The 24,439-nt window shown below is 57.5% G+C and overlaps 1 protein-coding gene across 1 annotated transcript in view; it reads left to right on the top strand.

Annotated features, from left to right (window-relative positions):
• The window catches only part of ERCC6 (ERCC excision repair 6, chromatin remodeling factor), a gene marked incomplete at its 5' end in the record, with an annotated part of 118,697 nt that overhangs the window by 23,547 nt on the left and 70,711 nt on the right, over positions 1 to 24,439 (top strand). The window contains 2 exon segments of the mRNA XM_075610267.1: positions 19,900 to 20,016; positions 22,044 to 22,139. Coding sequence (XP_075466382.1) covers positions 19,900 to 20,016; positions 22,044 to 22,139 — 213 coding nt within the window.

Below are 24,439 nucleotides of genomic sequence, written 5' to 3'. Positions count from 1 at the left end.
GAGAGGGAGAGAGAGAGCTGTGCATCTGGCAGTGAGAGAGAGCGTTGTGCATCTGGCAGTGAGAGACAGAGCTGTGCATCTGGCAGTGAGAAAGAGCGCTGTGCATCTGGCGGTGAGAGAGAGCGCTGTGCATCTGGTGGTGAGAGAGAGCGCTGTGCATCTGGCAGTGAGAGAGAGAACGCTGTGCATCTGGCAGTGAGAGAGAGCTGTGCATCTGGCAGTGAGAGAGAGCGCTGTGCATCTGGCAGTGAGAGAGCGCTGTGCATCTGGCAGTGAGAGAGAGCTGTGCATCTGGCGGTGAGAGAGAGGGAGAGAGAGAGCTGTGCATCTGGCAGTGAGAGAGAGCGTTGTGCATCTGGCAGTGAGAGACAGAGCTGTGCATCTGGCAGTGAGAAAGAGCGCTGTGCATCTGGCGGTGAGAGAGAGCGCTGTGCATCTGGCGGTGAGAGAGAGCGCTGTGCATCTGGCAGTGAGAGAGAGAGCTGTGCATCTGGCAGTGAGAGAGAGAGCTGTGCATCTGGCAGTGAGAGAGAGAGCTGTGCATCTGGCAGTGAGAGATAGAGCTGTGCATCTGGCGGTGAGAGAGAGAGTGCTGTGCATCTGGCAGTGAGAGAGAGCTGTGCATCTGGCGGTGAGAGAGAGGGAGAGAGAGAGCTGTGCATCTGGCAGTGAGAGAGAGCGTTGTGCATCTGGCAGTGAGAGACAGAGCTGTGCATCTGGCAGTGAGAAAGAGCGCTGTGCATCTGGCGGTGAGAGAGAGCGCTGTGCATCTGGTGGTGAGAGAGAGCGCTGTGCATCTGGCAGTGAGAGAGAGAACGCTGTGCATCTGGCAGTGAGAGAGAGCTGTGCATCTGGCAGTGAGAGAGAGCGCTGTGCATCTGGCAGTGAGAGAGCGCTGTGCATCTGGCAGTGAGAGAGAGCTGTGCATCTGGCGGTGAGAGAGAGGGAGAGAGAGAGCTGTGCATCTGGCAGTGAGAGAGAGCGTTGTGCATCTGGCAGTGAGAGACAGAGCTGTGCATCTGGCAGTGAGAAAGAGCGCTGTGCATCTGGCGGTGAGAGAGAGCGCTGTGCATCTGGCGGTGAGAGAGAGCGCTGTGCATCTGGCAGTGAGAGAGAGAGCTGTGCATCTGGCAGTGAGAGAGAGAGCTGTGCATCTGGCAGTGAGAGAGAGAGCTGTGCATCTGGCAGTGAGAGATAGAGCTGTGCATCTGGCGGTGAGAGAGAGAGTGCTGTGCATCTGGCAGTGAGAGAGAGCTGTGCATCTGGCAGTGAGAGACAGAGCTGTGCATCTGGCAGTGAGAGAGCGCTGTGCATCTGGCAGTGAGAGAGCTATGCATCTGGCAGTGAGAGAGAGAGCTGTGCATCTGGCAGTGAGAGAGAGAGAAAGCTGTGCATCTGGTGGTGAGAGAGAGCGCTGTGCATCTGGCAGTGAGAGAGAGAGCTGTGCATCTGGCAGTGAGAGAGAGAGAGAGCGCTGTGCATCTGGTGGTGAGAGAGAGAGAGCGCTGTGCATCTGGCAGTGAGAGAGAGAGAGAGCTGTGCATTTGGCGGTGAGAGAGAGAGAGCTGTGCATCTGGTGGTGAGAGAGAAAGAGCGCTGTGCATCTGGCGGTGAGAAAGAGCGCTGTGCATCTGGCGGTGAGAGAGAGCGCTGTGCATCTGGCGGTGAGAGAGAGCGCTGTGCATCTGGCAGTGAGAGAGAGCTGTGCATCTGGCAGTGAGAGAGAGCTGTGCATCTGGCAGTGAGAGAGAGAGCTGTGCATCTGGCAGTGAGAGAGAGAGCTGTGCATCTGGCAGTGAGAGATAGAGCTGTGCATCTGGCGGTGAGAGAGAGAGTGCTGTGCATCTGGCAGTGAGAGAGAGCTGTGCATCTGGCAGTGAGAGAGAGCTGTGCATCTGGCAGTGAGAGACAGAGCTGTGCATCTGGCAGTGAGAGAGCGCTGTGCATCTGGCAGTGAGAGAGAGCTGTGCATCTGGCAGTGAGAGAGAGAGCTGTGCATCTGGCAGTGAGAGAGAGAGAGAGAGCTGTGCATCTGGCGGTGAGAGAGAGAGCTGTGCATCTGGCAGTGAGAGAGAGAGCTGTGCATCTGGCAGTGAGAGAGAGAGAGCGCTGTGCATCTGGTGGTGAGAGAGAGCGCTGTGCATCTGGCAGTGAGAGAGAGAGCTGTGCATCTGGCAGTGAGAGAGAGAGAGCGCTGTGCATCTGGTGGTGAGAGAGAGAGCGCTGTGCATCTGGCAGTGAGAGAGAGAGAGAGAGCTGTGCATTTGGCGGTGAGAGAGAGAGAGCTGTGCATCTGGTGGTGAGAGAGACAGCGCTGTGCATCTGGTGGTGAGAGAGCGCTGTGCATCTGGTGGTGAGAGAGAGAGAGAGCTGTGCATCTGGCAGCGAGAGAGAGCTGTGCATCTGGCGGTGAGAGAGAGAGCTGTGCATCTGGCGGTGAGAGAGCGCTGTGCATCTGGTGGTGAGAGAGGGAGCGCTGTGCATCTGGTGGTGAGAGAGAGAGAGTGCTGTGCATCTGGCGGTGAGAGAGAGCGCTGTGCATCTGGTGGTGAGAGAGAGAGAGCTGTGCATCTTGCAGTGAGAGAGAGAGCTGTGCATCTGGCGGTGAGAGACATAGCTGTACATCTGGCAGTGAGAGAGAGCTGTGCATCTGGCAGTGAGAGAGAGCTGTGCATCTGGCAGTGAGAGAGAGAGCTGTGCATCTGGCAGTGAGAGAGAGAGCGCTGTGCATCTGGCAGTGAGAGAGAGAGAGAGCTGTGCATCTGGCGGTGAGAGAGGGAGAGAGAGAGCTGTGCATCTGGCAGTGAGAGAGAGCGTTGTGCATCTGGCAGTGAGAGACAGAGCTGTGCATCTGGCAGTGAGAGAGAGCGCTGTGCATCTGGCGGTGAGAGAGAGCGCTGTGCATCTGGCGGTGAGAGAGAGCGCTGTGCATCTGGCAGTGAGAGAGAGAGCGCTGTGCATCTGGCGGTGAGAGACATAGCTGTGCATCTGGCAGTGAGAGAGAGCTGTGCATCTGGCAGTGAGAGAGAGCTGTGCATCTGGCAGTGAGAGAGAGAGCTGTGCATCTGGCAGTGAGAGAGAGAGCGCTGTGCATCTGGCAGTGAGAGAGAGCGCTGTGCATCTGACAGTGAGAGAGAGTGCTGTGCATCTGGCAGTGAGAGAGAGCTGTGCATCTGGCGGTGAGAGAGAGGGAGAGAGAGAGCTGTGCATCTGGCAGTGAGAGAGAGCGTTGTGCATCTGGCAGTGAGAGACAGAGCTGTGCATCTGGCAGTGAGAAAGAGCGCTGTGCATCTGGCGGTGAGAGAGAGCGCTGTGCATCTGGTGGTGAGAGAGAGCGCTGTGCATCTGGCAGTGAGAGAGAGAGCGCTGTGCATCTGGCAGTGAGAGAGAGCTGTGCATCTGGCAGTGAGAGAGAGCGCTGTGCATCTGGCAGTGAGAGAGCGCTGTGCATCTGGCAGTGAGAGAGAGCTGTGCATCTGGCGGTGAGAGAGAGGGAGAGAGAGAGCTGTGCATCTGGCAGTGAGAGAGAGCGTTGTGCATCTGGCAGTGAGAGACAGAGCTGTGCATCTGGCAGTGAGAAAGAGCGCTGTGCATCTGGCGGTGAGAGAGAGCGCTGTGCATCTGGCGGTGAGAGAGAGCGCTGTGCATCTGGCAGTGAGAGAGAGCTGTGCATCTGGCAGTGAGAGAGAGAGCTGTGCATCTGGCAGTGAGAGAGAGAGCTGTGCATCTGGCAGTGAGAGATAGAGCTGTGCATCTGGCGGTGAGAGAGAGAGTGCTGTGCATCTGGCAGTGAGAGAGAGCTGTGCATCTGGCAGTGAGAGACAGAGCTGTGCATCTGGCAGTGAGAGAGCGCTGTGCATCTGGCAGTGAGAGAGCTGTGCATCTGGCAGTGAGAGAGAGAGCTGTGCATCTGGCAGTGAGAGAGAGAGAGAGCTGTGCATCTGGTGGTGAGAGAGAGCGCTGTGCATCTGGCAGTGAGAGAGAGAGCTGTGCATCTGGCAGTGAGAGAGAGAGAGAGCGCTGTGCATCTGGTGGTGAGAGAGAGAGAGCGCTGTGCATCTGGCAGTGAGAGAGAGAGAGAGCTGTGCATTTGGCGGTGAGAGAGAGAGAGCTGTGCATCTGGTGGTGAGAGAGAGAGCGCTGTGCATCTGGTGGTGAGAGAGAGAGCGCTGTGCATCTGGTGGTGAGAGAGAGAGAGAGAGAGCTGTGCATCTGGCAGTGAGAGAGAGCTGTGCATCTGGCGGTGAGAGAGAGAGCTGTGCATCTGGCGGTGAGAGAGAGAGCTGTGCATCTGGCGGTGAGAGAGAGAGCTGTGCATCTGGCGGTGAGAGAGCGCTGTGCATCTGGTGGTAAGAGAGAGAGCGCTGTGCATCTGGTGGTGAGAGAGAGAGAGAGAGCTGTGCATCTGGTGGTGAGAGAGAGAGCGCTGTGCATCTGGTCGTGAGAGAGAGAGAGAGAGAGCTGTGCATCTGGTGGTAAGAGAGAGAGCGCTGTGCATCTGGCGGTGAGAGAGAGAGAGCGCTGTGCATCTGGTGGTAAGAGAGAGAGCGCTGTGCATCTGGTGGTGAGAGAGAGAGAGAGCTGTGCATCTGGTGGTGAGAGAGAGCTGTGCATCTAGCGATGAGAGAGAGAGAGAGAGCTGTGCATCTGGTGGTAAGAGAGAGAGCGCTGTGCATCTGGTGGTGAGAGAGAGAGAGAGCTGTGCATCTGGCGGTGAGAGAGAGCTGTGCATCTGGCGGTGAGAGAGAGCTGTGCATCTGGTGGTAAGAGAGAGAGAGCTGTGCATCTGGTGGTGAGAGAGAGAGAGAGCTGTGCATCTGGTGGTAAGAGAGAGAGCGCTGTGCATCTGGTGGTGAGAGATAGAGAGAGAGCTGTGCATCTGGTGGTGAGAGAGAGCGCTGTGCATCTGGTGGTGAGAGAGAGAGCGCTGTGCATCTGGTGGTGAGAGAGAGAGAGAGCTGTGCATCTGGTGGTAAGAGAGCGCTGTGCATCTGGCGGTGAGAGAGAGCGCTGTGCATCTGGTGGTGAGAGAGAGAGCGCTGTGCATCTGGTGGTGAGAGAGAGAGAGAGCTGTGCATCTGGTGGTGAGAGAGAGAGAGAGAGCTGTGCATCTGGTGGTGAGAGAGAGAGAGAGCGCTGTGCATCTGGTGGTGAGAGAGCGCTGTGCATCTGGTGGTAAGAGAGAGAGCCCTGTGCATCTGGTGGTGAGAGAGAGAGCTGTGCATCTGGCGGTGAGAGAGCGCTGTGCATCTGGTGGTGAGAGAGAGAGAGCTGTGCATCTGGTGGTGAGAGAGCGCTGTGCATCTGGCGGTGAGAGAGAGGGAGAGAGAGAGCTGTGCATCTGGCAGTGAGAGAGAGCGTTGTGCATCTGGCAGTGAGAGACAGAGCTGTGCATCTGGCAGTGAGAAAGAGCGCTGTGCATCTGGCGGTGAGAGAGAGCGCTGTGCATCTGGCGGTGAGAGAGAGCGCTGTGCATCTGGCAGTGAGAGAGAGCTGTGCATCTGGCAGTGAGAGAGAGAGCTGTGCATCTGGCAGTGAGAGAGAGAGCTGTGCATCTGGCAGTGAGAGATAGAGCTGTGCATCTGGCGGTGAGAGAGAGAGTGCTGTGCATCTGGCAGTGAGAGAGAGCTGTGCATCTGGCAGTGAGAGACAGAGCTGTGCATCTGGCAGTGAGAGAGCGCTGTGCATCTGGCAGTGAGAGAGCTGTGCATCTGGCAGTGAGAGAGAGAGCTGTGCATCTGGCAGTGAGAGAGAGAGAGAGCTGTGCATCTGGTGGTGAGAGAGAGCGCTGTGCATCTGGCAGTGAGAGAGAGAGCTGTGCATCTGGCAGTGAGAGAGAGAGAGAGCGCTGTGCATCTGGTGGTGAGAGAGAGAGAGCGCTGTGCATCTGGCAGTGAGAGAGAGAGAGAGCTGTGCATTTGGCGGTGAGAGAGAGAGAGCTGTGCATCTGGTGGTGAGAGAGAGAGCGCTGTGCATCTGGTGGTGAGAGAGAGAGCGCTGTGCATCTGGTGGTGAGAGAGAGAGAGAGAGAGCTGTGCATCTGGCAGTGAGAGAGAGCTGTGCATCTGGCGGTGAGAGAGAGAGCTGTGCATCTGGCGGTGAGAGAGAGAGCTGTGCATCTGGCGGTGAGAGAGAGAGCTGTGCATCTGGCGGTGAGAGAGCGCTGTGCATCTGGTGGTAAGAGAGAGAGCGCTGTGCATCTGGTGGTGAGAGAGAGAGAGAGAGCTGTGCATCTGGTGGTGAGAGAGAGAGCGCTGTGCATCTGGTCGTGAGAGAGAGAGAGAGAGCTGTGCATCTGGTGGTAAGAGAGAGAGCGCTGTGCATCTGGCGGTGAGAGAGAGAGAGCGCTGTGCATCTGGTGGTAAGAGAGAGAGCGCTGTGCATCTGGTGGTGAGAGAGAGAGAGAGCTGTGCATCTGGTGGTGAGAGAGAGCTGTGCATCTAGCGATGAGAGAGAGAGAGAGAGCTGTGCATCTGGTGGTAAGAGAGAGAGCGCTGTGCATCTGGTGGTGAGAGAGAGAGAGAGCTGTGCATCTGGCGGTGAGAGAGAGCTGTGCATCTGGCGGTGAGAGAGAGCTGTGCATCTGGTGGTAAGAGAGAGAGAGCTGTGCATCTGGTGGTGAGAGAGAGAGAGAGCTGTGCATCTGGTGGTAAGAGAGAGAGCGCTGTGCATCTGGTGGTGAGAGATAGAGAGAGAGCTGTGCATCTGGTGGTGAGAGAGAGCGCTGTGCATCTGGTGGTGAGAGAGAGAGAGAGCTGTGCATCTGGTGGTAAGAGAGCGCTGTGCATCTGGCAGTGAGAGAGAGCGCTGTGCATCTGGTGGTGAGAGAGAGAGCGCTGTGCATCTGGTGGTGAGAGAGAGAGAGAGCTGTGCATCTGGTGGTGAGAGAGAGAGAGAGCTGTGCATCTGGTGGTGAGAGAGAGAGAGAGCGCTGTGCATCTGGTGGTGAGAGAGCGCTGTGCATCTGGTGGTAAGAGAGAGAGCGCTGTGCATCTGGTGGTGAGAGAGAGAGAGCTGTGCATCTGGCGGTGAGAGAGCGCTGTGCATCTGGTGGTGAGAGAGAGAGAGCTGTGCATCTGGTGGTGAGAGAGCGCTGTGCATCTGGCGGTGAGAGAGAGGGAGAGAGAGAGCTGTGCATCTGGTGGTAAGAGAGCGCTGTGCATCTGGCGGTGAGAGAGAGCGCTGTGCATCTGGTGGTGAGAGAGAGAGCGCTGTGCATCTGGTGGTGAGAGAGAGAGAGCGCTGTGCATCTGGTGGTGAGAGAGAGAGAGCTGTGCATCTGGTGGTGAGAGAGAGAGCGCTGTGCATCTGGTGGTGAGAGAGAGAGAGCGCTGTGCATCTGGCAGTGAGAGAGAGAGCTGTGCATCTGGTGGTGAGAGAGAGAGCGCTGTGCATCTGGTGGTGAGAGAGTGCTGTGCATCTGGCGGTGAGAGAGAGAGAGAGCTGTGCATCTGGCGGTGAGAGAGCGCTGTGCATCTGGCAGTGAGAGAGAGAGCGCTGTGCATCTGGCGGTGAGAGAGAGAGCGCTGTGCATCTGGTGGTGAGAGAGCGCTGTGCATCTGGTGGTGAGAGAGAGAGCGCTGTGCATCTGGTGGTGAGAGAGCGCTGTGCATCTGGCGGTGAGAGAGCGCTGTGCATCTGGCGGTGAGAGAGAGAGCGCTGTGCATCTGGCAGTGAGAGAGAGCTGTGCATCTGGCAGTGAGAGAGAGCGCTGTGCATCTGGCAGTGAGAGAGCGCTGTGCATCTGGCAGTGAGAGAGAGCTGTGCATCTGGCGGTGAGAGAGAGGGAGAGAGAGAGCTGTGCATCTGGCAGTGAGAGAGAGCGTTGTGCATCTGGCAGTGAGAGACAGAGCTGTGCATCTGGCAGTGAGAAAGAGCGCTGTGCATCTGGCGGTGAGAGAGAGCGCTGTGCATCTGGCGGTGAGAGAGAGCGCTGTGCATCTGGCAGTGAGAGAGAGCTGTGCATCTGGCAGTGAGAGAGAGAGCTGTGCATCTGGCAGTGAGAGAGAGAGCTGTGCATCTGGCAGTGAGAGATAGAGCTGTGCATCTGGCGGTGAGAGAGAGAGTGCTGTGCATCTGGCAGTGAGAGAGAGCTGTGCATCTGGCAGTGAGAGACAGAGCTGTGCATCTGGCAGTGAGAGAGCGCTGTGCATCTGGCAGTGAGAGAGCTGTGCATCTGGCAGTGAGAGAGAGAGCTGTGCATCTGGCAGTGAGAGAGAGAGAGAGCTGTGCATCTGGTGGTGAGAGAGAGCGCTGTGCATCTGGCAGTGAGAGAGAGAGCTGTGCATCTGGCAGTGAGAGAGAGAGAGAGCGCTGTGCATCTGGTGGTGAGAGAGAGAGAGCGCTGTGCATCTGGCAGTGAGAGAGAGAGAGAGCTGTGCATTTGGCGGTGAGAGAGAGAGAGCTGTGCATCTGGTGGTGAGAGAGAGAGCGCTGTGCATCTGGTGGTGAGAGAGAGAGCGCTGTGCATCTGGTGGTGAGAGAGAGAGAGAGAGAGCTGTGCATCTGGCAGTGAGAGAGAGCTGTGCATCTGGCGGTGAGAGAGAGAGCTGTGCATCTGGCGGTGAGAGAGAGAGCTGTGCATCTGGCGGTGAGAGAGAGAGCTGTGCATCTGGCGGTGAGAGAGCGCTGTGCATCTGGTGGTAAGAGAGAGAGCGCTGTGCATCTGGTGGTGAGAGAGAGAGAGAGAGCTGTGCATCTGGTGGTGAGAGAGAGAGCGCTGTGCATCTGGTCGTGAGAGAGAGAGAGAGAGAGCTGTGCATCTGGTGGTAAGAGAGAGAGCGCTGTGCATCTGGCGGTGAGAGAGAGAGAGCGCTGTGCATCTGGTGGTAAGAGAGAGAGCGCTGTGCATCTGGTGGTGAGAGAGAGAGAGAGCTGTGCATCTGGTGGTGAGAGAGAGCTGTGCATCTAGCGATGAGAGAGAGAGAGAGAGCTGTGCATCTGGTGGTAAGAGAGAGAGCGCTGTGCATCTGGTGGTGAGAGAGAGAGAGAGCTGTGCATCTGGCGGTGAGAGAGAGCTGTGCATCTGGCGGTGAGAGAGAGCTGTGCATCTGGTGGTAAGAGAGAGAGAGCTGTGCATCTGGTGGTGAGAGAGAGAGAGAGCTGTGCATCTGGTGGTAAGAGAGAGAGCGCTGTGCATCTGGTGGTGAGAGATAGAGAGAGAGCTGTGCATCTGGTGGTGAGAGAGAGCGCTGTGCATCTGGTGGTGAGAGAGAGAGCGCTGTGCATCTGGTGGTGAGAGAGAGAGAGAGCTGTGCATCTGGTGGTAAGAGAGCGCTGTGCATCTGGCGGTGAGAGAGAGCGCTGTGCATCTGGTGGTGAGAGAGAGAGCGCTGTGCATCTGGTGGTGAGAGAGAGAGAGAGCTGTGCATCTGGTGGTGAGAGAGAGAGAGAGCTGTGCATCTGGTGGTGAGAGAGAGAGAGAGCGCTGTGCATCTGGTGGTGAGAGAGCGCTGTGCATCTGGTGGTAAGAGAGAGAGCCCTGTGCATCTGGTGGTGAGAGAGAGAGAGCTGTGCATCTGGCGGTGAGAGAGCGCTGTGCATCTGGTGGTGAGAGAGAGAGAGCTGTGCATCTGGTGGTGAGAGAGCGCTGTGCATCTGGCGGTGAGAGAGAGGGAGAGAGAGAGCTGTGCATCTGGCAGTGAGAGAGAGCGTTGTGCATCTGGCAGTGAGAGACAGAGCTGTGCATCTGGCAGTGAGAAAGAGCGCTGTGCATCTGGCGGTGAGAGAGAGCGCTGTGCATCTGGCGGTGAGAGAGAGCGCTGTGCATCTGGCAGTGAGAGAGAGCTGTGCATCTGGCAGTGAGAGAGAGAGCTGTGCATCTGGCAGTGAGAGAGAGAGCTGTGCATCTGGCAGTGAGAGATAGAGCTGTGCATCTGGCGGTGAGAGAGAGAGTGCTGTGCATCTGGCAGTGAGAGAGAGCTGTGCATCTGGCAGTGAGAGACAGAGCTGTGCATCTGGCAGTGAGAGAGCGCTGTGCATCTGGCAGTGAGAGAGCTGTGCATCTGGCAGTGAGAGAGAGAGCTGTGCATCTGGCAGTGAGAGAGAGAGAGAGCTGTGCATCTGGTGGTGAGAGAGAGCGCTGTGCATCTGGCAGTGAGAGAGAGAGCTGTGCATCTGGCAGTGAGAGAGAGAGAGAGCGCTGTGCATCTGGTGGTGAGAGAGAGAGAGCGCTGTGCATCTGGCAGTGAGAGAGAGAGAGAGCTGTGCATTTGGCGGTGAGAGAGAGAGAGCTGTGCATCTGGTGGTGAGAGAGAGAGCGCTGTGCATCTGGTGGTGAGAGAGAGAGCGCTGTGCATCTGGTGGTGAGAGAGAGAGAGAGAGAGAGAGAGCTGTGCATCTGGCAGTGAGAGAGAGCTGTGCATCTGGCGGTGAGAGAGAGAGCTGTGCATCTGGCGGTGAGAGAGAGAGCTGTGCATCTGGCGGTGAGAGAGAGAGCTGTGCATCTGGCGGTGAGAGAGCGCTGTGCATCTGGTGGTAAGAGAGAGAGCGCTGTGCATCTGGTGGTGAGAGAGAGAGAGAGAGCTGTGCATCTGGTGGTGAGAGAGAGAGCGCTGTGCATCTGGTCGTGAGAGAGAGAGAGAGCTGTGCATCTGGTGGTAAGAGAGAGAGCGCTGTGCATCTGGCGGTGAGAGAGAGAGAGCGCTGTGCATCTGGTGGTAAGAGAGAGAGCGCTGTGCATCTGGTGGTGAGAGAGAGAGAGAGCTGTGCATCTGGTGGTGAGAGAGAGCTGTGCATCTAGCGATGAGAGAGAGAGAGAGAGCTGTGCATCTGGTGGTAAGAGAGAGAGCGCTGTGCATCTGGTGGTGAGAGAGAGAGAGAGCTGTGCATCTGGCGGTGAGAGAGAGCTGTGCATCTGGCGGTGAGAGAGAGCTGTGCATCTGGTGGTAAGAGAGAGAGAGCTGTGCATCTGGTGGTGAGAGAGAGAGAGAGCTGTGCATCTGGTGGTAAGAGAGAGAGCGCTGTGCATCTGGTGGTGAGAGATAGAGAGAGAGCTGTGCATCTGGTGGTGAGAGAGAGCGCTGTGCATCTGGTGGTGAGAGAGAGAGCGCTGTGCATCTGGTGGTGAGAGAGAGAGAGAGCTGTGCATCTGGTGGTAAGAGAGCGCTGTGCATCTGGCAGTGAGAGAGAGCGCTGTGCATCTGGTGGTGAGAGAGAGAGCGCTGTGCATCTGGTGGTGAGAGAGAGAGAGAGCTGTGCATCTGGTGGTGAGAGAGAGAGAGAGCTGTGCATCTGGTGGTGAGAGAGAGAGAGAGCGCTGTGCATCTGGTGGTGAGAGAGCGCTGTGCATCTGGTGGTAAGAGAGAGAGCGCTGTGCATCTGGTGGTGAGAGAGAGAGAGCTGTGCATCTGGCGGTGAGAGAGCGCTGTGCATCTGGTGGTGAGAGAGAGAGAGCTGTGCATCTGGTGGTGAGAGAGCGCTGTGCATCTGGCGGTGAGAGAGAGGGAGAGAGAGAGCTGTGCATCTGGTGGTAAGAGAGCGCTGTGCATCTGGCGGTGAGAGAGAGCGCTGTGCATCTGGTGGTGAGAGAGAGAGCGCTGTGCATCTGGTGGTGAGAGAGAGAGAGCGCTGTGCATCTGGTGGTGAGAGAGAGAGAGCTGTGCATCTGGTGGTGAGAGAGAGAGCGCTGTGCATCTGGTGGTGAGAGAGAGAGAGCGCTGTGCATCTGGCAGTGAGAGAGAGAGCTGTGCATCTGGTGGTGAGAGAGAGAGCGCTGTGCATCTGGTGGTGAGAGAGTGCTGTGCATCTGGCGGTGAGAGAGAGAGAGAGCTGTGCATCTGGCGGTGAGAGAGCGCTGTGCATCTGGCAGTGAGAGAGAGAGCGCTGTGCATCTGGCGGTGAGAGAGAGAGCGCTGTGCATCTGGTGGTGAGAGAGCGCTGTGCATCTGGTGGTGAGAGAGAGAGCGCTGTGCATCTGGTGGTGAGAGAGCGCTGTGCATCTGGCGGTGAGAGAGCGCTGTGCATCTGGCGGTGAGAGAGCGCTGTGCATTTGGCAGTGAGAGAGAGAGAGCGCTGTGCATCTGGCGGTGAGAGAGCGCTGTGCATCTGGTGGTGAGAGTGCGCTGTGCATCTGGTGGTGAGAGAGAGAGAGAGCTGTGCATCTGGCAGTGAGAGAGAGCTGTGCATCTGGCAGTGAGAGAGAGAGCTGTGCATCTGGCAGTGAGAGAGAGAGCTGTGCATCTGGCAGTGAGAGATAGAGCTGTGCATCTGGCGGTGAGAGAGAGAGTGCTGTGCATCTGGCAGTGAGAGAGAGCTGTGCATCTGGCAGTGAGAGACAGAGCTGTGCATCTGGCAGTGAGAGAGCGCTGTGCATCTGGCAGTGAGAGAGCTGTGCATCTGGCAGTGAGAGAGAGAGCTGTGCATCTGGCAGTGAGAGAGAGAGAGAGCTGTGCATCTGGTGGTGAGAGAGAGCGCTGTGCATCTGGCAGTGAGAGAGAGAGCTGTGCATCTGGCAGTGAGAGAGAGAGAGAGCGCTGTGCATCTGGTGGTGAGAGAGAGAGAGCGCTGTGCATCTGGCAGTGAGAGAGAGAGAGAGCTGTGCATTTGGCGGTGAGAGAGAGAGAGCTGTGCATCTGGTGGTGAGAGAGAGAGCGCTGTGCATCTGGTGGTGAGAGAGAGAGCGCTGTGCATCTGGTGGTGAGAGCGAGAGAGAGAGAGCTGTGCATCTGGCAGTGAGAGAGAGCTGTGCATCTGGCGGTGAGAGAGAGAGCTGTGCATCTGGCGGTGAGAGAGAGAGCTGTGCATCTGGCGGTGAGAGAGAGAGCTGTGCATCTGGCGGTGAGAGAGCGCTGTGCATCTGGTGGTAAGAGAGAGAGCGCTGTGCATCTGGTGGTGAGAGAGAGAGAGAGAGCTGTGCATCTGGTGGTGAGAGAGAGAGCGCTGTGCATCTGGTCGTGAGAGAGAGAGAGAGAGAGCTGTGCATCTGGTGGTAAGAGAGAGAGCGCTGTGCATCTGGCGGTGAGAGAGAGAGAGCGCTGTGCATCTGGTGGTAAGAGAGAGAGCGCTGTGCATCTGGTGGTGAGAGAGAGAGAGAGCTGTGCATCTGGTGGTGAGAGAGAGCTGTGCATCTAGCGATGAGAGAGAGAGAGAGAGCTGTGCATCTGGTGGTAAGAGAGAGAGCGCTGTGCATCTGGTGGTGAGAGAGAGAGAGAGCTGTGCATCTGGCGGTGAGAGAGAGCTGTGCATCTGGCGGTGAGAGAGAGCTGTGCATCTGGTGGTAAGAGAGAGAGAGCTGTGCATCTGGTGGTGAGAGAGAGAGAGAGCTGTGCATCTGGTGGTAAGAGAGAGAGCGCTGTGCATCTGGTGGTGAGAGAGAGAGAGAGAGCTGTGCATCTGGTGGTGAGAGAGAGCGCTGTGCATCTGGTGGTGAGAGAGAGAGCGCTGTGCATCTGGTGGTGAGAGAGAGAGAGAGAGCTGTGCATCTGGTGGTAAGAGAGCGCTGTGCATCTGGCGGTGAGAGAGAGCGCTGTGCATCTGGTGGTGAGAGAGAGAGCGCTGTGCATCTGGTGGTGAGAGAGAGAGAGAGCTGTGCATCTGGTGGTGAGAGAGAGAGAGAGCTGTGCATCTGGTGGTGAGAGAGAGAGAGAGCGCTGTGCATCTGGTGGTGAGAGAGCGCTGTGCATCTGGTGGTAAGAGAGAGAGCGCTGTGCATCTGGTGGTGAGAGAGAGAGAGCTGTGCATCTGGCGGTGAGAGAGCGCTGTGCATCTGGTGGTGAGAGAGAGAGAGCTGTGCATCTGGTGGTGAGAGAGCGCTGTGCATCTGGCGGTGAGAGAGAGAGCGCTGTGCATCTGGTGGTGAGAGAGAGAGAGCGCTGTGCATCTGGTGGTGAGAGAGAGAGAGCTGTGCATCTGGTGGTGAGAGAGAGAGCGCTGTGCATCTGGTGGTGAGAGAGAGAGAGCGCTGTGCATCTGGCAGTGAGAGAGAGAGCTGTGCATCTGGTGGTGAGAGAGAGAGCGCTGTGCATCTGGTGGTGAGAGAGTGCTGTGCATCTGGCGGTGAGAGAGAGAGAGAGCTGTGCATCTGGCGGTGAGAGAGCGCTGTGCATCTGGCAGTGAGAGAGAGAGCGCTGTGCATCTGGCGGTGAGAGAGAGAGCGCTGTGCATCTGGTGGTGAGAGAGCGCTGTGCATCTGGTGGTGAGAGAGAGAGCGCTGTGCATCTGGTGGTGAGAGAGCGCTGTGCATCTGGCGGTGAGAGAGCGCTGTGCATCTGGCGGTGAGAGAGCGCTGTGCATTTGGCAGTGAGAGAGAGAGAGCGCTGTGCATCTGGCGGTGAGAGAGCGCTGTGCATCTGGTGGTGAGAGTGCGCTGTGCATCTGGTGGTGAGAGAGAGAGAGAGCTGTGCATCTGGTGGTGAGAGAGAGAGAGCTGTGCATCTGGCGGTGAGAGAGAGAGCGCTGTGCATCTGCTGGTGAGAGAGAGAGAGAGCTGTGCATCTGGCGGTGAGAGAGCGCTGTGCATCTGGCGGTGAGAGAGAGCTGTGCATCTGGCGGTGAGAGCGCTGTGCATCTGGCGGTGAGAGAGAGAGCGCTGTGCATCTGGCGGTGAGAGGGCGCTGTGCATCTGGTGGTGAGAGAGCGCTGTGCATCTGGTGGTGAGAGTGCGCTGTGCATCTGGTGGTGAGAGAGAGAGAGAGCTGTGCATCTGGTGGTGAGAGAGAGAGAGCTGTGCATCTGGAGGTGAGAGAGAGAGCGCTGTGCATCTGGTGGTGAGAGAGAGAGAGCTGTGCATCTGGCGGTGAGAGAGCGCTGTGCATCTGGCAGTGAGAGAGAGAGCTGTGCATCTGGCAGTGAGAGATAGAGCTGTGCATCTGGCGGTGAGAGAGAGAGTGCTGTGCATCTGGCAGTGAGAGAGAGCTGTGCATCTGGCAGTGAGAGACAGAGCTGTGCATCTGGCAGTGAGAGAGCGCTGTGCATCTGGCAGTGAGAGAGCTGTGCATCTGGCAGTGAGAGAGAGAGTGCTGTGCATCTGGCAGTGAGAGAGAGCTGTGCATCTGGCAGTGAGAGAGCGCTGTGCATCTGGCAGTGAGAGAGCTGTGCATCTGGCAGTGAGAGAGAGAGAGCTGTGCATCTGGTGGTGAGAGAGAGCGCTGTGCATCTGGCAGTGAGAGAGAGAGCTGTGCATCTCGCAGTGAGAGAGAGAGAGCGCTGTGCATCTGGTGGTGAGAGAGAGAGAGCGCTGTGCATCTGGCAGTGAGAGAGAGAGAGAGCTGTGCATTTGGCGGTGAGAGAGAGAGAGCTGTGCATCTGGTGGTGAGAGAGAGAGCGCTGTGCATCTGGTGGTGAGAGAGAGAGAGAGAGAGAGCTGTGCATCTGGCAGTGAGAGAGAGCTGTGCATCTGGCGGTGAGAGAGAGAGCTGTGCATCTGGCGGTGAGAGAGAGCTGTGCATCTGGCGGTGAGAGAGAGAGCTGTGCATCTGGCGGTGAGAGAGAGAGCTGTGCATCTGGCGGTGAGAGAGCGCTGTGCATCTGGTGGTAAGAGAGAGAGCGCTGTGCATCTGGTGGTGAGAGAGAGAGAGAGCTGTGCATCTGGTGGTGAGAGAGAGAGCGCTGTGCATCTGGTGGTGAGAGAGAGAGCTGTGCATCTGGTGGTAAGAGAGAGAGCGCTGTGCATCTGGCGGTGAGAGAGAGAGAGCGCTGTGCATCTGGTGGTAAGAGAGAGAGCGCTGTGCATCTGGTGGTGAGAGAGAGAGAGAGCTGTGCATCTGGTGGTGAGAGAGAGCTGTGCATCTAGCGATGAGAGAGAGCTGTGCATCTGGTGGTAAGAGAGAGAGCGCTGTGCATCTGGTGGTGAGAGAGAGAGAGAGCTGTGCATCTGGTGGTGAGAGAGAGCTGTGCATCTGGCGATGAGAGAGAAAGAGCTGTGCATCTGGTGGTAAGAGAGAGAGCGCTGTGCATCTGGTGGTGAGAGAGAGAGAGCTGTGCATCTGGCGGTGAGAGAGCGCTGTGCATCTGGCAGTGAGAGAGAGAGCTGTGCATCTGGCAGTGAGAGATAGAGCTGTGCATCTGGCGGTGAGAGAGAGAGTGCTGTGCATCTGGCAGTGAGAGAGAGCTGTGCATCTGGCAGTGAGAGACAGAGCTGTGCATCTGGCAGTGAGAGAGCGCTGTGCATCTGGCAGTGAGAGAGCTGTGCATCTGGCAGTGAGAGAGAGAGCTGTGCATCTGGCAGTGAGAGAGAGAGAGAGCTGTGCATCTGGTGGTGAGAGAGAGCGCTGTGCATCTGGCAGTGAGAGAGAGAGCTGTGCATCTGGCAGTGAGAGAGAGAGAGCGCTGTGCATCTGGTGGTGAGAGAGAGAGAGCGCTGTGCATCTGGCAGTGAGAGAGAGAGAGAGCTGTGTATTTGGCGGTGAGAGAGAGAGAGCTGTGCATCTGGTGGTGAGAGAGAGCGCTGTGCATCTGGTGGTGAGAGAGAGAGAGAGAGAGAGCTGTGCATCTGGCAGTGAGAGAGAGCTGTGCATCTGGCGGTGAGAGAGAGAGCTGTGCATCTGGCGGTGAGAGAGAGCTGTGCATCTGGCGGTGAGAGAGAGAGCTGTGCATCTGGCGGTGAGAGAGAGAGCTGTGCATCTGGCGGTGAGAGACATAGCTGTGCATCTGGCAGTGAGAGAGAGCTGTGCATCTGGCAGTGAGAGAGATCGCTGTGCATCTGGCAGTGAGAGAGAGAGAGTGCTGTGCATCTGGTGGTGAGAGAGAGAGAGCGCTGTGCATCTGGCAGTGAGAGAGAGAGAGAGCTGTGTATTTGGCGGTGAGAGAGAGAGAGCTGTGCATCTGGTGGTGAGAGAGAGAGCGCTGTGCATCTGGTGGTGAGAGAGAGAGAGAGAGAGCTGTGCATCTGGCAGTGAGAGAGAGCTGTGCATCTGGCGGTGAGAGAGAGAGCTGTGCATCTGGCGGTGAGAGAGAGCTGTGCATCTGGCGGTGAGAGAGAGAGCTGTGCATCTGGCGGTGAGAGAGAGAGCTGTGCATCTGGCGGTGAGAGAGCGCTGTGCATCTGGTGGTAAGAGAGAGAGCGCTGTGCATCTGGTGGTGAGAGAGAGAGAGAGCTGTGCATCTGGTGGTGAGAGAGAGAGCGCTGTGCATCTGGTGGTGAGAGAGAGAGCTGTGCATCTGGTGGTAAGAGAGAGAGCGCTGTGCATCTGGCGGTGAGAGAGAGAGAGCGCTGTGCATCTGGTGGTAAGAGAGAGAGCGCTGTGCATCTGGTGGTGAGAGAGAGAGCGCTGTGCATCTGGTGGTGAGAGAGAGAGAGAGCTGTGCATCTGGTGGTGAGAGAGAGCTGTGCATCTAGCGATGAGAGAGAGAGAGAGCTGTGCATCTGGTGGTAAGAGAGAGAGCGCTGTGCATCTGGTGGTGAGAGAGAGAGAGAGCTGTGCATCTGGTGGTGAGAGAGAGCTGTGCATCTGGCGGTGAGAGAGAGAGAGCTGTGCATCTGGTGGTAAGAGAGAGAGCGCTGTGCATCTGGTTGTGAGAGAGAGAGCTGTGCATCTGGTGGTAAGAGAGAGAGCGCTGTGCATCTGGTGGTGAGAGAGAGAGAGAGAGAGAGCTGTGCATCTGGTGGTGAGAGAGAGCGCTGTGCATCTGGTGGTGAGAGAGAGAGCGCTGTGCATCTGGTGGTGAGAGAGAGAGCGCTGTGCATCTGGTGGTGAGAGAGCGCTGTGCATCTGGCGGTGAGAGAGAGCGCTGTGCATCTGGTGGTGAGAGAGAGAGCGCTGTGCATCTGGTGGTGAGAGAGAGAGAGAGCTGTGCATCTGGTGGTGAGAGAGAGAGAGAGAGCTGTGCATCTGGTGGTGAGAGAGAGAGAGAGCGCTGTGCATCTGGTGGTGAGAGAGCGCTGTGCATCTGGTGGTAAGAGAGAGAGCGCTGTGCATCTGGTGGTGAGAGAGAGAGAGCTGTGCATCTGGCGGTGAGAGAGCGCTGTGCATCTGGTGGTGAGAGAGAGAGAGCTGTGCATCTGGTGGTGAGAGAGCGCTGTGCATCTGGCGGTGAGAGAGAGAGCGCTGTGCATCTGGTGGTGAGAGAGAGAGAGCGCTGTGCATCTGGTGGTGAGAGAGAGAGAGCTGTGCATCTGGTGGTGAGAGAGAGAGCGCTGTGCATCTGGTGGTGAGAGAGAGAGAGCGCTGTGCATCTGGCAGTGAGAGAGAGAGCTGTGCATCTGGTGGTGAGAGAGAGCGCTGTGCATCTGGTGGTGAGAGAGTGCTGTGCATCTGGTGGTGAGAGAGAGAGAGAGCTGTGCATCTGGCGGTGAGAGAGCGCTGTGCATCTGGCAGTGAGAGAGAGAGCGCTGTGCATCTGGCGGTGAGAGAGAGAGCGCTTTGCATCTGGTGGTGAGAGAGCGCTGTGCATCTGGTGGTGAGAGAGAGAGCGCTGTGCATCTGGTGGTGAGAGAGCGCTGTGCATCTGGCGGTGAGAGAGCGCTGTGCATCTGGCGGTGAGAGAGCGCTGTGCATTTGGCAGTGAGAGAGAGAGAGCGCTGTGCATCTGGCGGTGAGAGAGCGCTGTGCATCTGGTGGTGAGAGTGCGCTGTGCATCTGGTGGTGAGAGAGAGAGAGAGCTGTGCATCTGGTGGTGAGAGAGAGAGAGCTGTGCATCTGGCGGTGAGAGAGAGAGCGCTGTGCATCTGGTGGTGAGAGAGAGAGAGCTGTGCATCTGGCGGTGAGAGAGCGCTGTGCATCTGGCGGTGAGAGAGAGCTGTGCATCTGGCGGTGAGAGAGCGCTGTGCATCTGGCGGTGAGAGAGAGAGCGCTGTGCATCTGGCGGTGAGAGAGAGCTGTGCATCTGGCGGTGAGAGAGCGCTGTGCATCTGGTGGTGAGAGAGAGAGAGCTGTGCATCTGGTGGTGAGAGAGCGCTGTGCATCTGGCGGTGAGAGAGAGAGCGCTGTGCATCTGGTGGTGAGAGAGAGAGAGCGCTGTGCATCTGGTGGTGAGAGAGAGAGAGCTGTGCATCTGGTGGTGAGAGAGAGAGCGCTGTGCATCTGGTGGTGAGAGAGAGAGAGCGCTGTGCATCTGGCAGTGAGAGAGAGAGCTGTGCATCTGGTGGTGAGAGAGAGAGCGCTGTGCATCTGGTGGTGAGAGAGTGCTGTGCATCTGGTGGTGAGAGAGAGAGAGAGCTGTGCATCTGGCGGTGAGAGAGCGCTGTGCATCTGGCAGTGAGAGAGAGAGCGCTGTGCATCTGGCGGTGAGAGAGAGAGCGCTTTGCATCTGGTGGTGAGAGAGCGCTGTGCATCTGGTGGTGAGAGAGAGAGCGCTGTGCATCTGGTGGTGAGAGAGCGCTGTGCATCTGGCGGTGAGAGAGCGCTGTGCATCTGGCGGTGAGAGAGCGCTGTGCATTTGGCAGTGAGAGAGAGAGAGCGCTGTGCATCTGGCGGTGAGAGAGCGCTGTGCATCTGGTGGTGAGAGTGCGCTGTGCATCTGGTGGTGAGATCGAGAGAGAGCTGTGCATCTGGTGGTGAGAGAGAGAGAGCTGTGCATCTGGCGGTGAGAGAGAGAGCGCTGTGCATCTGGTGGTGAGAGAGAGAGAGCTGTGCATCTGGCGGTGAGAGAGCGCTGTGCATCTGGCGGTGAGAGAGAGCTGTGCATCTGGCGGTGAGAGAGCGCTGTGCATCTGGCGGTGAGAGAGAGAGCGCTGTGCATCTGGCGGTGAGAGGGCGCTGTGCATCTGGCGGTGAGAGAGCGCTGTGCATCTGGCGGTGAGAGAGAGAGCGCTGTGCATCTGGCGGTGAGAGAGAGAGAGAGAGAGAGCGCTGTGCATCTGGCGGTGAGAGAGAGAGAGAGCGCTGTGCATCTGGCGGTGAGAGAGAGAGAGAGAGAGAGCGCTGTGCATCTGGCGGTGAGAGAGAGAGAGAGCGCTGTGCATCTGGCGGTGAGAGAGCGCTGTGCATCTGGCAGTGACGTCTCTTTTCTCCCCCGCTAAAGGTAAAAACGGCGTATAAGTGCGCGTGCGTGTTACGCGACACAATAAACCCGTACCTCCTGCGGCGCCTGAAGGCCGATGTCAGGATGTGCCTCTCCCTGCCGGACAAGAGCGAACAGGTGAGATCTCCTCCGTCCCGCAGAGCATCGCACCGCTGACCCTCCTCCGTCTCGCAGAGCGTCGCTCGGCTGACGCCTCCTCTGTCCCGCAGCGTGCTGCTCGGCTGACGCCCCCTCCGTTCCGCAGAGCATCGCACTGCTAACGACTCCTCTGTCCCGCAGAGCATCGCTCGGCTAACGCCATCTCCACCCTGGAAATTAGGCCCGATTTCTTTTTCTCAGGGGCCTGTGAATGGGGGAGTGTTTGTGAGTTGAGCGCTTTCTTTCCCCTTGTCCCGTCCTGTCCTTATCAGGGGAGAGATGGGGCTTTGCCTGTGCAGTCTCTTGTTGAACACATCAGACAGAAGGGAGCAGCCCAAGGGGATCACCCCCCTCCCGCGTCCCGTGTCCCGGTGTAAAGACGTACAGGTGTGGGATTGTGGCCTCACTTTGCTCCCCGTGTCCCGGTGTAAAGACGTACAGGTGTGGGATTGTGGCCTCACTTTGCTCCCCGTGTCCCGGTGTAAAGACGTACAGGTGTGGGATTGTGGCCTCACCTTGCTCCCCGTGTCCCGGTTTAAAGACGTACAGGTGTGGGATTGTGGCCTCACTTTGCTCCCCGTGTCCCGGTGTAAAGACATACAGGTGTGGGATTGTGGCCTCACTTTGCTCCCCGTGTCCCGGTGTAAAGACGTACAGGTGTGGGATTGTGGCCTCACCTTGCTCCCCGTGTCCCGTTGTAAAGACGTACAGGTGTGGGATTGTGGCCTCACTTTGCTCCCCGGCTCCCGGTGTAAAGACGTACAGGTGTGGGATTGTGGCCTCACTTTGCTCCCCGTGTCCCGGTGTAAAGACGTACAGGTGTGGGATTGTGGCCTCACCTTGCTCCCCGTGTCCCGGCTCCCGGTGTAAAGACGTACAGGTGTGGGATTGTGGCCTCACCTTGCTCCCCGTGTCCCGGTGTAAAGACGTACAGGTGTGGGATTGTGGCCTCACCTTGCTCCCCGTGTCCCGGTGTAAAGACGTACAGGTGTGGGATTGTGGCCTCACTTTGCTCCCCGTGTCCCGGTGTAAAGACGTACAGGTGTGGGATTGTGGCCTCACTTTGCTCCCCGTGTCCCGGTGTAAAGACGTACAGGTGTGGGATTGTGGCCTCACCTTGCTCCCCGTGTCCCGGTGTAAAGACGTACAGGTGTGGGATTGTGGCCTCACCTTGCTCCCCGTGTCCCGGTGTAAAGACGTACAGGTGTGGGATTGTGGCCTCACTTTGCTCCCCGTGTCCCGGTGTAAAGATGTACAGGTGTGGGATTGTGGCCTCACTTTGCTCCCCGTGTCCCGGTGTAGAGACGTACAGGTGTGGGATTGTGGCCTCACTTTGCTCTCCCTGTCCCGGTGTAAAGACGTACAGGTGTGGGATTGTGGCCTCACTTTGCTCCCCGTGTCCCGGTGTAAAGACGTACAGGTGTGGGATTGTGGCCTCACTTTGCTCCCCGTGTCCCGGTGTAAAGACGTACAGGTGTGGGATTGTGGCCTCACTTTGCTCCCCGTGTCCCGGTGTAAAGACGTACAGGTGTGGGATTGTGGCCTCACTTTGCTCCCCGTGTCCCGGTGTAAAGACGTACAGGTGTGGGATTGTGGCCTCACTTTGCTCCCCGTGTCCCGGTGTAAAGACGTACAGGTGTGGGATTGTGGCCTCACCTTGCTCCCGTGTCCCGGTGTAAAGACGTACAGGTGTGGGATTGTGGCCTCACCTTGCTCCCGTGTCCCGGTGTAAAGACGTACAGGTGTGGGATTGTGGCCTCACCTTGCTCCCGTGTCCCGGCTCCCGGTGTAAAGACGTACAGGTGTGGGATTGTGGCCTCACCTTGCTCCCCGTGTCCCGGTGTAAAGACGTACAGGTGTGGGATTGTGGCCTCACCTTGCTCCCCGTGTCCCGGTGTAAAGACGTACAGGTGTGGGATTGTGGCCTCACCTTGCTCCCCGTGTCCCGTGTAAAGACGTACAGGTGTGGGATTGTGGCCTCACTTTGCTCCCCCGTGTCCCTGCAGGTCCTGTTCTGCCGCCTGACAGATGAGCAGAGAGAGGTGTACCAGACTTTCATCGACTCAAAGGAAGTGTACGGGATTCTGAATGGAGACATGCAGGTGCGAGGGGAAGCACGCCCCACTAACGCACAACACCCTATTAAATGCAGGTGCGAGGGGGAGCACGCCCCACTAAAGTACAACACCCTATTAAATGCAGGTGCGAGGGGGAGCACGCCCCACTAACGCACAACACCCTATTAAATGCAGGTGCGAGGGAGAGCACGCCCCACTAACGCACAACACCCTATTAAATGCAGGTGCGAGGGGGAGCACACCCCACTAAAATACAACACCCTATTAAATGCAGGTGCGAGGGGGAGCACGCCCCACTAACGCACAACACCCTATTAAATGCAGGTGCGAGGGGGAGCACGCCCCACTAACGCACAACACCCTATTAAATGCAGGTGCGAGGGGGAGCACGCCCCACTAACGCACAACACCCTATTAAATGCAGGTGCGAGGGGGAGCACGCCCCACTAACGCACAACACCCTATTAAATGCAGGTGCGAGGGGGAGCACGCCCCACTAAAGTACAACACCCTATTAAATGCAGGTGCGAGGGGGAGCACGCCCCACTAACGCACAACACCCTATTAAATGCAGGTGCGAGGGAGAGCACGCCCCACTAACGCACAACACCCTATTAAATGCAGGTGCGAGGGGGAGCACACCCCACTAAAATACAACACCCTATTAAATGCAGGTGCGAGGGGGAGCACGCCCCACTAACGCACAACACCCTATTAAATGCAGGTGCGAGGGGGAGCACGCCCCACTAACGCACAACACCCTATTAAATGCAGGTGCGAGGGGGAGCACGCCCCACTAACGCACAACACCCTATTAAATGCAGGTGCAAGGGGGAGCACGCCCCACTAACGAACAACACCCTATTAAATGCAGGTGCGAGGGGGAGCACGCCCCACTAACGCACAACACCCTATTAAATGCAAGTGCGAGGGGGAGTACGCCCCACTAACGCACAACACCCTATTAAATGCAGGTGCGAGGGGGAGCACGCCCCACTAACGCACAACACCCTATTAAATGCAGGTGCGAGGGGGAGCACGCCCCACTAACGCACAACACCCTATTAAATGCAGGTGCGAGGGGGAGCACGCCCCACTAACGCACAAAACCCTATTAAATGCAGGTGCGAGGGGGAGCACGCCCCACTAACGCACAACACCCTATTAAATGCAGGTGCGAGGGGGAGCACGCCCCACTAACGCACAACACCCTATTAAATGCAGGTGCGAGGGGGAGCACGCCCCACTAACGCACAACACCCTATTAAATGCAGGTGCGAGGGGGAGCACGCCCCACTAACGCACAACACCCTATTAAATGCAGGTGCGAGGGGGAGCACGCCCCACTAACGCACAACACCCTATTAAATGCAGGTGCGAGGGGGAGCACGCCCCACTAACGCACAGCACCCTATTAAATGCAGGTGCGAGGGGAAGCACGCCCCACTAACGCACAACACCCTATTAAATGCAGGTGCGAGGGGGAGCACGCCCCACTAACGCACAACACCCTATTAAATGCAGGTGCGAAGGGGAGCACGCCCCACTAACACACAACACCCTATTAAATGCAGGTGCGAGGGGGAGCACGCCCCACTAACGCACAACACCCTATTAAATGCAGGTGCGAGGGGGAGCACGCCCCACTAACGCACAACACCCTATTAAATGCAGGTGCGAGGGGGAGCACGCCCCACTAACGCACAACACCCTATTAAATGCAGGTGCGAGGGGGAGCACGCCCCACTAACGCACAACACCCTATTAAATGCAGGTGCGAGGGGGAGCACGCCCCACTAACGCACAACACCCTATTAAATGCAGGTGCGAGGGGGAGCACGCCCCACTAACGCACAACACCCTATTAAATGCAGGTGCGAGGGGGAGCACGCCCCACTAACGCACAACACCCTATTAAATGCAGGTGCGAGGGGGAGCACGCCCCACTAACGCACAGCACCCTATTAAATGCAGGTGCGAGGGGAAGCACGCCCCACTAACGCACAACACCCTATTAAATGCAGGTGCGAGGGGGAGCACGCCCCACTAACGCACAACACCCTATTAAATCCAGGTGCAAGGGGGAGCACGCCCCACTAACGAACAACACCCTATTAAATGCAGGTGCGAGGGGGAGCACGCCCCACTAACGCACAACACCCTATTAAATGCAAGTGCGAGGGGGAGCACGCCCCACTAACGCACAACACCCTATTAAATGCAGGTGCGAGGGGGAGCACGCCCCACTAACGCACAACACCCTATTAAATGCAGGTGCGAGGGGGAGCACGCCCCACTAACGCACAACACCCTATTAAATGCAG

Source organism: Ascaphus truei, chromosome 8 (assembly GCF_040206685.1).
Source record: "Ascaphus truei isolate aAscTru1 chromosome 8, aAscTru1.hap1, whole genome shotgun sequence".
NCBI classification, from domain to species: Eukaryota; Metazoa; Chordata; class Amphibia; order Anura; family Ascaphidae; genus Ascaphus; species Ascaphus truei.
The sequence above is the reverse complement of the archived record's forward strand: the minus strand, read 5'-3'. Positions and strand labels throughout refer to the sequence as shown.